The sequence below is a fragment of the Suncus etruscus genome, chromosome X (genome assembly GCF_024139225.1).
Source record: "Suncus etruscus isolate mSunEtr1 chromosome X, mSunEtr1.pri.cur, whole genome shotgun sequence".
Taxonomy (NCBI): Eukaryota; Metazoa; Chordata; class Mammalia; order Eulipotyphla; family Soricidae; genus Suncus; species Suncus etruscus.
Genome location: NC_064868.1, coordinates 39,071,488 through 39,084,101, shown reverse-complemented (window position 1 = coordinate 39,084,101; position 12,614 = coordinate 39,071,488). Strand labels below are relative to the sequence as shown.

The window sequence follows — 12,614 nt, the reverse complement described above, 5'->3', positions numbered from 1 at the left end:
GAATATTACTAATTTACTGATCAGTTCTTTAAATTCAGTAATACTTTAAATAATACTTTGTATTAATTCCTATATATAATTAGGAAAAATCATTTATATTCTGTTAACAGATTATTCTTTTGTATCCCCTACCCCAAACTAAGGTGCACTAGTTTACAGGTTTGTGAAATATGTCATTAGGAAGGTAAGTTTTTCTCCAATGTATATTCATATTTTTAGGTGTTGTAGATTATGAAAAAAATTTTTGGTGGAGTAAATTCTGCTCACTGCGGAAATTCTATTCACATTCGGAAAACTAATGTGATGCTTGACTTTTCCACAGTATATGGCTTTACAAAGTGTCACCTTTAATAACTGGCATCCACAAAATCCAGTTTTTGAAGATTTTAGCATTGTTGAATATATGAGATCATAATTCAGATATCCTTCTCTGAAAAGAGCCCTCTCAGAATTTCAGAGTTGGGAAAGCTGTCACTGTTTAGAAGTATGAGCTTCCCCTCTTTGCCAGACATTGTAAAACCAAACTTTTGTACTTAAAATATTACATTCATACTCTCAGAGAGTCCTTATAAAGCACAGTATCCTTTGCGTTTTTAGGAGCAAATGGATTCTACTGCTGCTACAGTCTTCACAAGACCTACCTAATATTAAAATATGAAAATACTTAAAACCACAAAACTGATCATTATAATCAGTCTTTATATTTGTATACACCCACATATAAGGGTTACTATAGTCAACTTGGACTAAATTCAGTGACAGAAGTTAGTGTATTGGTAATTGCTGCTTAAGCACGGATCCGAAAACAAAATTTATGGGAAGTAGCCAGCTTCCAAAGTGCTACAAAAAGAGGCAAAAAAGGAGTCATTTGCTAACTATTGACAGCCTTCAAATCTGCATTGTTTCTAACTGACTGCTAATTCACAGTTATTTTACATATATTACATAAACAGTAACCTACGTTAAAGCATGTAGTTTAATGCCATACACAAAATAAGAAAGGAACAGCATGAATAGTATCACTCTTCAGTAGACACCCCATATTTTCTGTGTCTGCATGCATACACCCTCAGAAGATTCTTCCCTCCACTTTAAAAAGTGCTCAGGGTTTCTGAAGGAATGAGAAAAGTGGGGGGTACTTTTGGAAGGTCTGTGTCACTATAAATACATGAAGTCATTTTTTATTTTAATTTATTGGTGATCTTAGAATAAAAGATGGCTCAGCACTTGAGGGGTACTGAATACAAATAATAATAAAAGAGTAGCTCCAAAAGAGTGGAGAAGGGGGAAAGTGGAGAAGAGTGGAGAAGGGGGAAAGACACAAGGTGTAGATCTACTTATGGCAATTCCCACCAGTCTTATCTGTAAGGGAAGGCTTATTCATGGATTCATACTTTGGGACAGAACCTTTGTTCCAGTGGTTTTAATGGGGCAGGGAAGGGAAGAGGTGGTAAACGATGTTAAAACTACACCATGAAGAGAACAAATATAACCATATCATAAATGCACAGTGCCAGATTACCCATGTATTTATAGTGGTAGCCAGGCAACATTAATAATTGGAAGACTGTACCTTATAAACAAAAGAACTCAAGAACTTCCAACTGGTTTCTTTGCCTAGGAAACTTATAATGGTCACACCCATGTAAATCTTTGAAAGGAGTTAAAGACTCCTTTTGTTGTTTTTTTTAATATTAACTTATTTAATGACAAATATCCATTTTCCACAGGGCAGTTCTTGGTACCATTTTACATTTGGGAAAGCACTCTACTACTCCTATAATATGCAATGCTCTGTTTTCATATTTTCTTGTTTAAGAACAGAAGCTACAGACACTTTAGGAACAAAAGCTACATATGCTTTAGGAAGTAGCTAAATACGCGATAGGAAGATATTCATCAAAATACATCAATATTGCAAAAACAGTAATGCTAACATTGGCTGTGATACAGTGGTCCACCCACATCTGGTGTTTCAGCAAGCAAAACGCAGCTAATCCAGCTTCAAATGTGTGGTATTAATTTTAGACTCTGAAGTCTCAGTACAGAGAATGTAAAGTATCTCATTACATTTACAGTGTTTACATATTGAAATGATAATATCTGGATATGTGGTATTAACCCAAATGTACTGTTTAAATCAACTTTATCTTTTTGGTTTTACTTTTTGAGGCTACTAAAAATGTAAAATTACAGGTGTGGCTCATATTTGTTAGTTTCTATTTCTAATGGCTTTAATCTGGCAGAAGGAGTTTTAAAGAAAAGGAATACTTAAGATATTGTAGAATTGTAACTAGGGTCTTCATTAATACTACTAGTGTATAAGAGAACAGTTAGTTAACACACAAGAAAAACCCACTCATTAATCAATTTATGTTTTATCCATTCACTCGCATATATGTAATAACTATAACTAACTTGGTTTTTATTCCATGTGTGGTACTAACTCTCTATGTCAATAAATCTCTCTCATACACCCACACATTTCCTTTTGGAACTAAGAAAACCAAAGAAGGCAAAAACAGAACATCCTTGCAAACTGTCTTTGAGAGTTGAGCCTTATCTATATTTTTTCTATATTGTGTAGGGAAGGGGGCAGGCAAAGCAAGAAAAGAAGGGATAATTTTTTACCATAATATTGGTCAGCAACCTTCTCTCCAAAGAACAAAAGACTAATGATTTGGTTTTCACTTAAAATAATTTTGCAAATTAAATGCAGAAGGGGTTAATAACAAGTACACACACAAATAAATGCAAAGGATAATTCTGCAGAGAAAGAAAGGACTTAGCCATTTTGGGGGCCTCTAAGTATAAAAATAACATGGTTCAGTCCTTTCAGAAACTAAAAGCAAGTAATTTTAAACCACAAAAGTACCTAAATCATATTGTGATTCATTAGCACTTTTAATTACAGAAACAAAAAAATAGAGGACTCTCCAACTTTGAGCTTTAACCTAATGCAAGAGGCTCTGCTTTTAAATTTCATATCAAATATTTTAAACTATAATACAAATAAAATAACCAGGTTCATAGAGGCAAGCAGGATAAATGCTATTCTATTCTCAAGCACAGTGTACTTAGAAGTGGACTCTCTCTGAACCTGTAACCTGTAATCTGTAATCTGATTATGCAGTGAGGCTGACCCCTGCTGCTGACCTTGAGGTCAGCCCTTCTGTCCAGAGGGCAGTTCAAGTTTGCTGAACCTGAACTAGGCTTCCAACTGACAAGGATGGAAGAAATAGGGAGAAAACATGGTGAGGGACATGAGAACCAGTCCATGATAAGAAACTTACTATAAAGAGCGATGAGTACACTTAGGGTAGAGAACGGTCAACTATTGCAATGATACTTGAAACTGATCACTCTAGAAAAGAACTGGGTGCTGAAAGGGGAAAAAGTGATATGCATGGTACCCCTTCATTAACAATAGTTGATAATGATGATGATGATAATAATAATAATAATAATAATAATAATAATAATAACAACAATAACTGTCATACAGAGAGAGTAGTAAAATGTTTGCCCCAGAGGCAGGCAGGAGAGAGAAAAGAGGGAAATTGGGGACATTGATGGTGGGAAATGTGCACTAGTGAAGGGTGGTGTACATTCTATGACTGAAATTCAATCATGAAAATATTTGTAACCACAGTTCTTAAATAATTATGAAAAAAGTACATATTTTCCAAGACAATTTTTTTTTTTTTGGTTTTTGGGCCACACCCGGTGGTGCTCAGGGGTTACTCCTGGCTGTCTGCTCAGAAATAGCTCCTGGCAGGCACAGGGGACCATATGGGACACCGGGATTCGAACCAATCACCTTAGGTCCTGAATCGACTGCTTGCAAGGCTAGCACCGCTGTGCTATCTCTCCGGGCCCTTTCCAAGACAATTTTGTCCTTGTTCTGTTGAGTACAAACATAAGAAGAGTCAAAAAATACACAAAGATGGTTCTTATCTTTTTTTAGCCACAGATTTTTTTGAGGATCTTATGGATGCTATATATTCTCTTCCTAGAAAAATGAACATACTCATAGATACTCACAAGCATAGGAGCATATACACACTAACAACACACACCCTGGTATGCATGCACACTCAAATAGTCCTTCCCAGATATTACCAAAATTCTTCAATGAATAAAGACTTTAAGAACTGGGAACTAAATAAATTTTGTATTGCAGGGAAGTAGTTGCAGAATACATACATATACATGTATTCTATTAGACACACAGCATATAATTTATTTTACATCTATGCTATTGGATCATATTGAGAATGACATTTTCTCACTCTGACATGTGAAATTGTCAGTGACCAAATTCAAGGAAAGGGGCAAGCTCCTGAATATCTAAGTGACAGATGTTTCTACAGTGTTCTGCAAACTACTTTTACTTGAAGTAGTTTTATAACTTCTATGAGTTTACAGTAGGGTTATTGTTAATATGACAAATTGGTTCAGTAGTTTGCTGTAGAGAATTTCTAGAGGAGCCTGAAATAAGAAGGTAAGATGAGCATTCAGGGACTTCACTCATTCTTAATAGTATAAAATTGAGCAAAGCTCTTTTCACAATCATTGCTCACTTTCCCAGTGTGTGTCTCTCTTTTGAACACAGTATTCAATCAAAGGCAGAAATAACAACTCCTTTTAGTAGTTATTCTTTTCTTAGAGATGAGTGATATTTACCACAATTATATTTAGTATATTAAATTCAGCTAATAGCATCATAGGGATTACACACACACATTTTAAAATTTACTAACAACAGACAATACACAGCTCACACTTCAAATTGAGAAAAGCACATGACAGCAACACTTGCAAAAGTATTTGCTAGTCTATGAATTTTAGTATTCTAATTGAGCTTTAAGAAATAAAAAGGAACCAGGAAAGGAAATGCTCTACTGCCTAAGGAAACTTTTCAGGGTTAAATTAAGCTATGACATGGTATCTTTTATGCCTATGTTATTGATTAAAAATATATGTTCATATGCAAATTCATCCATACAGTAAAAATCATGAATTTCAGTAAGTAAAGGCATAGAACACACCCTTCACCAGGTTTTTGTCCTTCAGCAACCTGTCATTTCATCCCTACTAGCCATTTTCAACTGGGCAATAAATTCCAGTTTTTGATTTTCAGTCTTTTAATTTTGTCTTTATATCTGAAATTAGGGGTGGAAAGAACACCTAAATGATCAAATTCTATTTCCAAATGTAAAGCTCTTGGCATTTTACTATGACAGTTCACGTTTCATTTTATTTCTATGCCATAACTGAAAAACAGATTTGTTTCTCCTTTTGCTCTGATCTCTGGTTTCACATCTATCATACGAAATATTAAATTTCTATGGTTTTAAGAAGATTTGTGGTATCATTTCTTCGCAGGTTCTCAAACTGTTCTCCGTTAAGTGTGGAATCATGTTGCTTTCACCTGCCTGCTCCCTTCCTTACTTTAGGTGGCAATGTTAAGGCTCATGGTTGTGATACTATTGAATGAGGTTTATGTAAAAACTGCCTTGGGTGGGATCAGGAAATATCTGGAACATTCTACAGGACCATAATATGAGATGGAGCCTTCTAAACAAATACACTGAACAGAGGGAACTCAGCCTGACTGGGCTGCAGCAGATCAATCAGAAAGCACACGGTTCCAGAGAAGCCTTCATACAAGCTGTATATACTTTCAAGGACCCGAGAACCAGCCTTGAATTCCTCGGTAAATAAAAATTCAGCAAACCTAAAAGAAGAAAATATGAACAGATTTAATATAAGTGATATTTTTAATTTTTAAAATTTTTTTATTGTGGCCAAAGTGAATTACAAATCTTTCACAGTAATATTTAAAGTACATTGTGACAATGAATGAGGGGCATTCCCACCACCAGTGTTGTCTTCCCTCCAGCGCTGTTCCCAGCATGCATCCCATATCTCCCTCCTTTACTCCCCAGAATACTAGTGTAACTGGTTCCCACTTTACAGCTTGTTGTAGATAGGGTATCGATTCTGTTGTTGACTTTGGGTTTGGTGTTCAAGTCTGATCATTTTTTATCTCCACTACACATGTTCATATGACTGTCTGGTCCTGGTATCATCCTTTTCCCCCCTCAATTTTTGAGGCTGAATGATTCATGTTATGTGATTCTGTTGGAGATAAAAAGGAAAAGAAAAGGAAAAGAAAAAAAAATTTGGTAGCAACTACAAAAAAAGAAAAGAAAAAAAGTGCACCCAGCAACAAAAAAAATCACCAAATGATAACCACAAGAGTGAAAAAGAAAGAAAAAAAAGTAGAAGAGAGAAGGAAAATAAAAACAAAAACAAACAAAATAAAACAAAAAAAAGAAGGAGTGCTGCTGTGGCAGGATTTGGTACTCCCCCATCTTATTTTTTTTTTTTTTGCATAAGCACAGTAAGTATTGGGGAAGAAAGGGAATTCCCTTGGCCTAGTAAGTGTTTTTATCATCCCCCCCCAAAAAAAAACCCACAATGGGCGCAAAATGGAGACATTTATGCTAAGACCAGAAAAACTTAATGACTACTTTAATGGTAGTTTTTTATATCAAAAGTTTATCAATTTTTCATGATCCATTTCATCATAACCAATGATGCTATGAATAACATCAATTATCAGCCAATTCCTCAGTAAAAATGAAAGAAACAACAATAACAAAAACCCAGTAAAAATGTTCTCAAACTCAAGTATACATTTGGAAGCAATTCAAATGTATCATGCCAACTTGAAGAGTTAGTAAGTAATTATGTTTGAAGAAGGAGGTATAAGAAATGCTGTTATCCTGACCATACGTAAGTTTCCTGAAGAATTTGATCTTCTCATGTGCTACGAGATAAGGTATGGATCACTTGCCAGTTGTACATCAAATCGATCTTCTTTGCTGTATGCCAAACAGCGTCTTAGAAAGGCCTTTGCTTCACTGCTTACAACTGGTTTTACAGGGAACTGGACTTCTGTGGCTTTTAATGCTATATTTCCTTGAAGAATGTCTTGTTGAGATTGATTGTGACCAAATGGCTTTCTACCATACAGACACTGAAAGAAGATGACTGACTGAGCAGACATCAACCATGTTGGAGATCATGGGTGGCTCTTTTCCAACTACAAAACACTCAAGAGGTAAATACAGTAAGTGTCTGCTCCTTTGGAAGTTAGATCCATCCGATCTACACCATAGTTATCATCGATTATAATCTTGGATAGATCAAAATCAGCGATTATTTTTTATTTCTCCACATGCTGTTCCATCTACCAGAAGGATAGTTCCTAGCTTAATATCATAAGGTATAATGGGGGTTGATTTCTTTGAGATATCTTAGTGCATTTACACTCTGCATTACAATAGACCCATCTTCTTTCTCTAATATTAATTTATATTGCTTCAGATAGAAAGCCAATGTCTTTGCCTTCACAGTCTTCTAACACTGTACAATCTGTTTCTGTATCCAAGGAAAAATAATCATAGAGTTTCACTATTCTGGGGTGATCAAGTTCCTTGTGTATTCTATATTCTCTACAGGCATGCTTGTGGTAGTTTTCCTTCTTACCCCTCCAGCTTTTATTAAGCTGATGTATCTTCACAGCTGCAACCTTTTGCTCATAAAGGTCAAAAGCCTTATATACTTCACTAAAGGCACCTCTACCAAGCAGATGAAGTTATAACTATCTTTCATTTAGTATTGTGTGATCTTTGAAGTGGGAATTATCTTCTTTTTTTGTTTTTTGTTTTTTTCAGGCCACACCCGTTTGATGCTCAGGGGTGTGGCAAAGCGCTCAGAAATTGCCCCTGGCTTGAGGGGACCATATGGGACAACCGGGGGATCGAACTGTGGTCCTTCCTTGGCTAGTGCTTGCAAGGCAGACACCTTACCTCTAGCGCCACCTTGCCAGCCCTGAAGTGGGAATTATCTTAATTGTTTATTTTTTGAGCTCTCGGATATGAAGATTTCTGACTCCAAACATTCAAGTTTTGCCAGAATTTCTGCTTCTTCCTTCTTGATATGTCCTAGTGACCTAATCTAATTTTGAAAAATTTTTCGTGCTCATGATATTCTGCCAAAGTCAACAGTTCTGGCAAATTTGGTCTAACAAAGGGATTATTTTCTGCTCCATTGACAGCCTTGTTTTTCCAGTTTGGGTTCTGAATTGGTAGAGGATGCCTGAGAATTATTACTTGTGGGAAGTTTCCATTTGGCCAGAAGTTTCCTTTGTCTTTCAATGTCTTTCCTTTGCTGATTCACTCATTCTTCTTGGGGGGGGGGTGTTTTTTGGAGCCACACCCGGTTACGTTCAGGGGTTATTCCTGGCTATGTACTCAGAAATCACTCCTGGCTTGGGGAACCATATGGAATGCCAGGGGATCAAACCGTATTCTGTCCTAGGTTAGCGCGTACAAGGCAGATATCCTACCATTTGCGCTACCTCTCTGGCCCCGGATTCATCCATTCTCGCTACTTTACAATATTCTGAAATACAAAACCATCTGTTCATTGTTCAGTAAAGGAAGATCATGTCTAACTGTTGTGAAGTGCCTAAGGCATAATCTGTCTTGCATACTCTTCTCTCTGCTTGACAGTTTTTCTTGAGTACTCTTTTCAATAAGCAATTTTTTGCTTATTGATATGCACTTATTTAATCGTTCTTTGTATTTTTTCAAGTAATTTTTGTTGTTCATCTATTTGCCCTCTGAGATCACAGCCCTGAGCAAGTCATCTATGCGACCATCTTTCTTTTCTAGATCCTGATCTTTTATTACTTTCTAATGCTGCTAATTTCAGCATTATGAGATCAGTCTGAATAATTTTAGAAGATGACTGCTTTGGTTCTAAAATAGGGTGGTCCGCAAAAACTAATGCAGTGGGATAAAGGCTATTCAGTTGAACAGATGAGGACGGAGTGTAATGTGAATGTGAAAGTGTAATGTGAATGTGAGTTTTGAGGAGGATGGATTGTAGGAGGTATGCCTCTTATTGGACTGGAGCCATTTCCATCTTTGTATTCAAAATAGTCGCTAATTTTGTGGCCACATCCCTCAGTACTTTTTCTTCTAATTTTTTTGTCACTTAAAGATCCAAAACTTACAAAATTGTGATTAGAGCTTCACTATTTCTTGATGCTTTAGCTCCAACACTGCAACTGCCAGTGCTTCCAGTGCTCCCACTTGCCACACATGTAAACCTAGCCTTCAATAATATTTGTCTTCTTGGATCCAGACTATGAAGTTCATCCATTGCACCTTCTCTGGGCCTCCAGGATGGCGGCATGTGATTCAGCAGGGACCTGACCTGCTGCCGAACCCGGGGTTAGAGACATGGAGAGCTGGGGCCAAGAGCGATTGTCCCTCCAAACTTCCACTGCTACTTGATACTCATTAAGCTACTTTCTGGGAACCTGACTAGCTCCCTGCAATGGCAGCAGTGGCAATGCCCTGGCACCCACCTCCATGGCCAATCTAGAAAGAGGGAGGGTAGAATGAGGGGGAAGCGTCAAGGGGATGGGAGCTAAAGCAAGGAGAGGAGGTGCGGAGGGAAAAGATGAAGGAAGACAAGGGGGAAAGGGCAGAAACACAGGGGGAGAAGCTAGGGAGCAGGGACATCTGGGAAGGCAAGTGGCTGCAGAGGCCTTGAGGAGCCCCACCTGGGTCAGAGCATGAGCAGATCACCAATGGTAGTTTATTAATTGTTCCTGCTCCTCGATTTCAGGGGTCCACACCTGGTAATTCTCAGAGGCATACTCAGCTCAGTGTTCAGGATTTGCTTCTTGTGATGTTGGGGAAACTACATAGTACCATAATTTATTTCGGGTCTCCCACATGCAAAACATATGCTCAGGCTAAAGTTCTAGCTTTTTGAGCTCTCCCTGACCCCTCTACCTATAGGTTTTTGTTGTTTGTTGGTCGGTTGGTTTTGTTTTTTGGGCCACACTCAGCAACGCTCGGTGGTTATTCCTGGCTCTATGCTCATAAATATCTCCTGGCAGGTATGGGAGACCAATTGGAATGGAGGGGACCTAACCCAGTTCAGGGGACCTAACCCAGTTCAGCAGTATGCAAGGCAAACACCCTATTCACTGTGTTATAACTCTGGCCCTCTGCCTCTAGTTCTAATCTACCCATAAATGTCATCTTAACTTACCATCACCAATTAGATAATCACTTCCATTTCCCAAAAGTAAACAATATAATCTGCTACATAGAATTTTTTCCATTCCCCATCGGTAGGTTACTTATGTCTTAAGTATTTTTTTTATTTATGTGTTGATGTAAAACTCTTTCTTTTTCTGTAACATTTTAGAGTTTTCTTCTTTTGTGTTTTGGCTTCAAGCCACATCTAGCAGTGCTCAGGGACTACTCCTGACTCTGAACTTAGAGAACTTTCCCGACAGGCTCAGGAAACCATATGGCATGCTGGGGATTGAACCTGGGTCAGGCATGTGCAAGTCAAGCACCTACCCACTGTACTTCAGCCCTATAACTCTCTTCTAATTCTTAGATGGGCTTTCATCTAGTTTATGAACTGTATGATATAGTCAATATATCTTTAAATTTACTTTATTGGGTTTTTGTTATTTAGAAACCATACTATTATGCATTGTGAAATGAGTCAGCAGGAGAGAAATAGACATAGAATACTCTCACTCATTTGTGGGATTTAAGAAATTTAAAAGACAGTTTGGCAATAATACCCAGATATAATAGAGATGACCAGGATATCAAGCTTACCATAAAGAGGGGTGAACACAGAAAAAAATACTGCACCAACAAATACCATGACAATGGAAGTGAGAAAGAAAATAGAATGCCTGTCTTGAAGACAGACAGGGGTGGTGGAAGAGGGAAATGGGAAATATTGGTGGCAGAAAAGTTACACTTGTGATTTGTGGTGTACATTTGATGACTGAACCCCAACTATGAACATTTTTGTAATCACAGTGCTTAAGTCAGGGGTCTCAAATTCAATTTACCTGGGGGCCGCAGGAGGCAAAGTCGGGTAAGGCAGGGCCGCATAAGGGATTTCACTTACTAAACATTCGCAATAAAAATCGCATTAGTAAGAAAAAAACCGCAAAAAATTACATTAAAAAATTGCATACCCAGAACAGAACTGCTTTGGGTATGCGAATGTTTAATGCAATTTTTCTTGCTAATGCGATTTTATTGCGATTATTCGGTAAGCGAATAATCGCGAATACTGAGATATTTGAAGGCTGGCCGCAGGCCACAAAATGTTGTATGGAGGGCCGCAAACGGCCCTCGGGCCGCGAGTTTGAGACCCCTGGCTTAAGTAAATAAGTTACTATTAAATAAAAGAAAAATATTTTATTGGACTTGAGGTATTTCTGCTTAAATTGTAACTATAAATTTCTTTCTATATCGAATACTATTTTAAGAAAGCTTTCCATCTGTTAAAAAATCTGTAATATAATTGTGCATGTTTCACAACAAACTGTTGGCAAGAAAATTTGACAATTTTCATATTTTGCAAAGATAATAATTTGATATTACCTGAGGGTTTCATTCTTTCTCTCATCCAATAGTTAAAAGTAAAAAAGACAAATAGTAACATTTTTATTTATCTTGAGCAGAAGCTCAATAAACTAAGCTTATATGACTGTTCCTTTAAAAGACTAAATTTGAGGGCTAATTTTTATTTCACTGGTTGAGCAAATGCTACTTTGCATGTATAATGTAGAGTGCATGCTTTACATGTTTAAGGCCTTGGGTAAAATTCCAAACACCAAAAAGCAATAAATAAATAAAATTAATAAAAGGGAAATATACTGTATTTCTACTGGCATATTAATTTTATGAAGGTTTCATTTATACATGACAGGAACAAGAGACTTAAAATAAATGGGCAGGATTTTACACAATCTGTGCCTTGGGCAAACAAAGGAATAAGATGAACTAGAAAAGGCAAGTAATGTTTATAATCATGACATAAATAGTAAATTTAGCTATGTGGTAAATTATTTTTAGGACATCTATTTTAAAAATAAATTACCAGCTTCTAAATTATCTACGAAACATCTTTTACTTTTACCTGTATTTGCCACAACACCTAGTCACATTATTTATAATGAGTAGCATTTTCAGTTGTTTACAGTTTTAAAAGTGCTGTCACTTATGCCATGTCTCTTATGACTTGTTCAACTTGTTCTCATCAACAAATAAAATAATCACCAATTCAGAGGTGAGGTCACAAGGATTGGTAAAACCTGAAAACTGACACTGCCATAAATTTAGAATATTGCTGCTACACAGTCAGGAGAAACTAAGTCATGAAATTTTCCTATACATGGATGTACATTATGCTGAGTGAAATAAGTCAGAGGGAGAGAGATAGATGCAGAATAGTCTCACTCATCTATGAGTTTTAAGAAAAAAAAAAGACATGCTTGCAAAAATTTTCAGAGACAAAGGAGAGGAGGGCTAGAAATTCCAACCCACTACATGAAGCTCACCACAAAGAGTGGTGAGTGCAATTAGAGAAATAACTACATTGAGAATTATCATAACAATGTGAATGAATGAGGGAAGTAAAAAGCCTGTCTAGAGCACAGGCAGGGGTGGGGTGGGAAGGAGGGAGATTTGAGACCTGGT

At 36.9% G+C, this 12,614-nt stretch overlaps 1 protein-coding gene and 1 pseudogene across 1 annotated transcript in view; both read right to left on the bottom strand.

Moving 5' to 3' along the window:
* Positions 1–5,473: 5,473 nt before the first annotated feature.
* LANCL3 (LanC like family member 3) overlaps positions 5,474–12,614 on the bottom strand; it is a 174,604-nt gene continuing 167,463 nt past the window's right edge. Inside the window, exon 5 of the mRNA XM_049767117.1 lies at positions 5,474–5,740. Coding sequence (XP_049623074.1) covers positions 5,581–5,740 — 160 coding nt within the window. The 3' untranslated portion in view covers positions 5,474–5,580. The remainder of the gene's footprint in view (positions 5,741–12,614) is intronic.
* LOC125999125 (serine/threonine-protein kinase tousled-like 1) lies at positions 6,746–9,292 on the bottom strand (annotated as a pseudogene).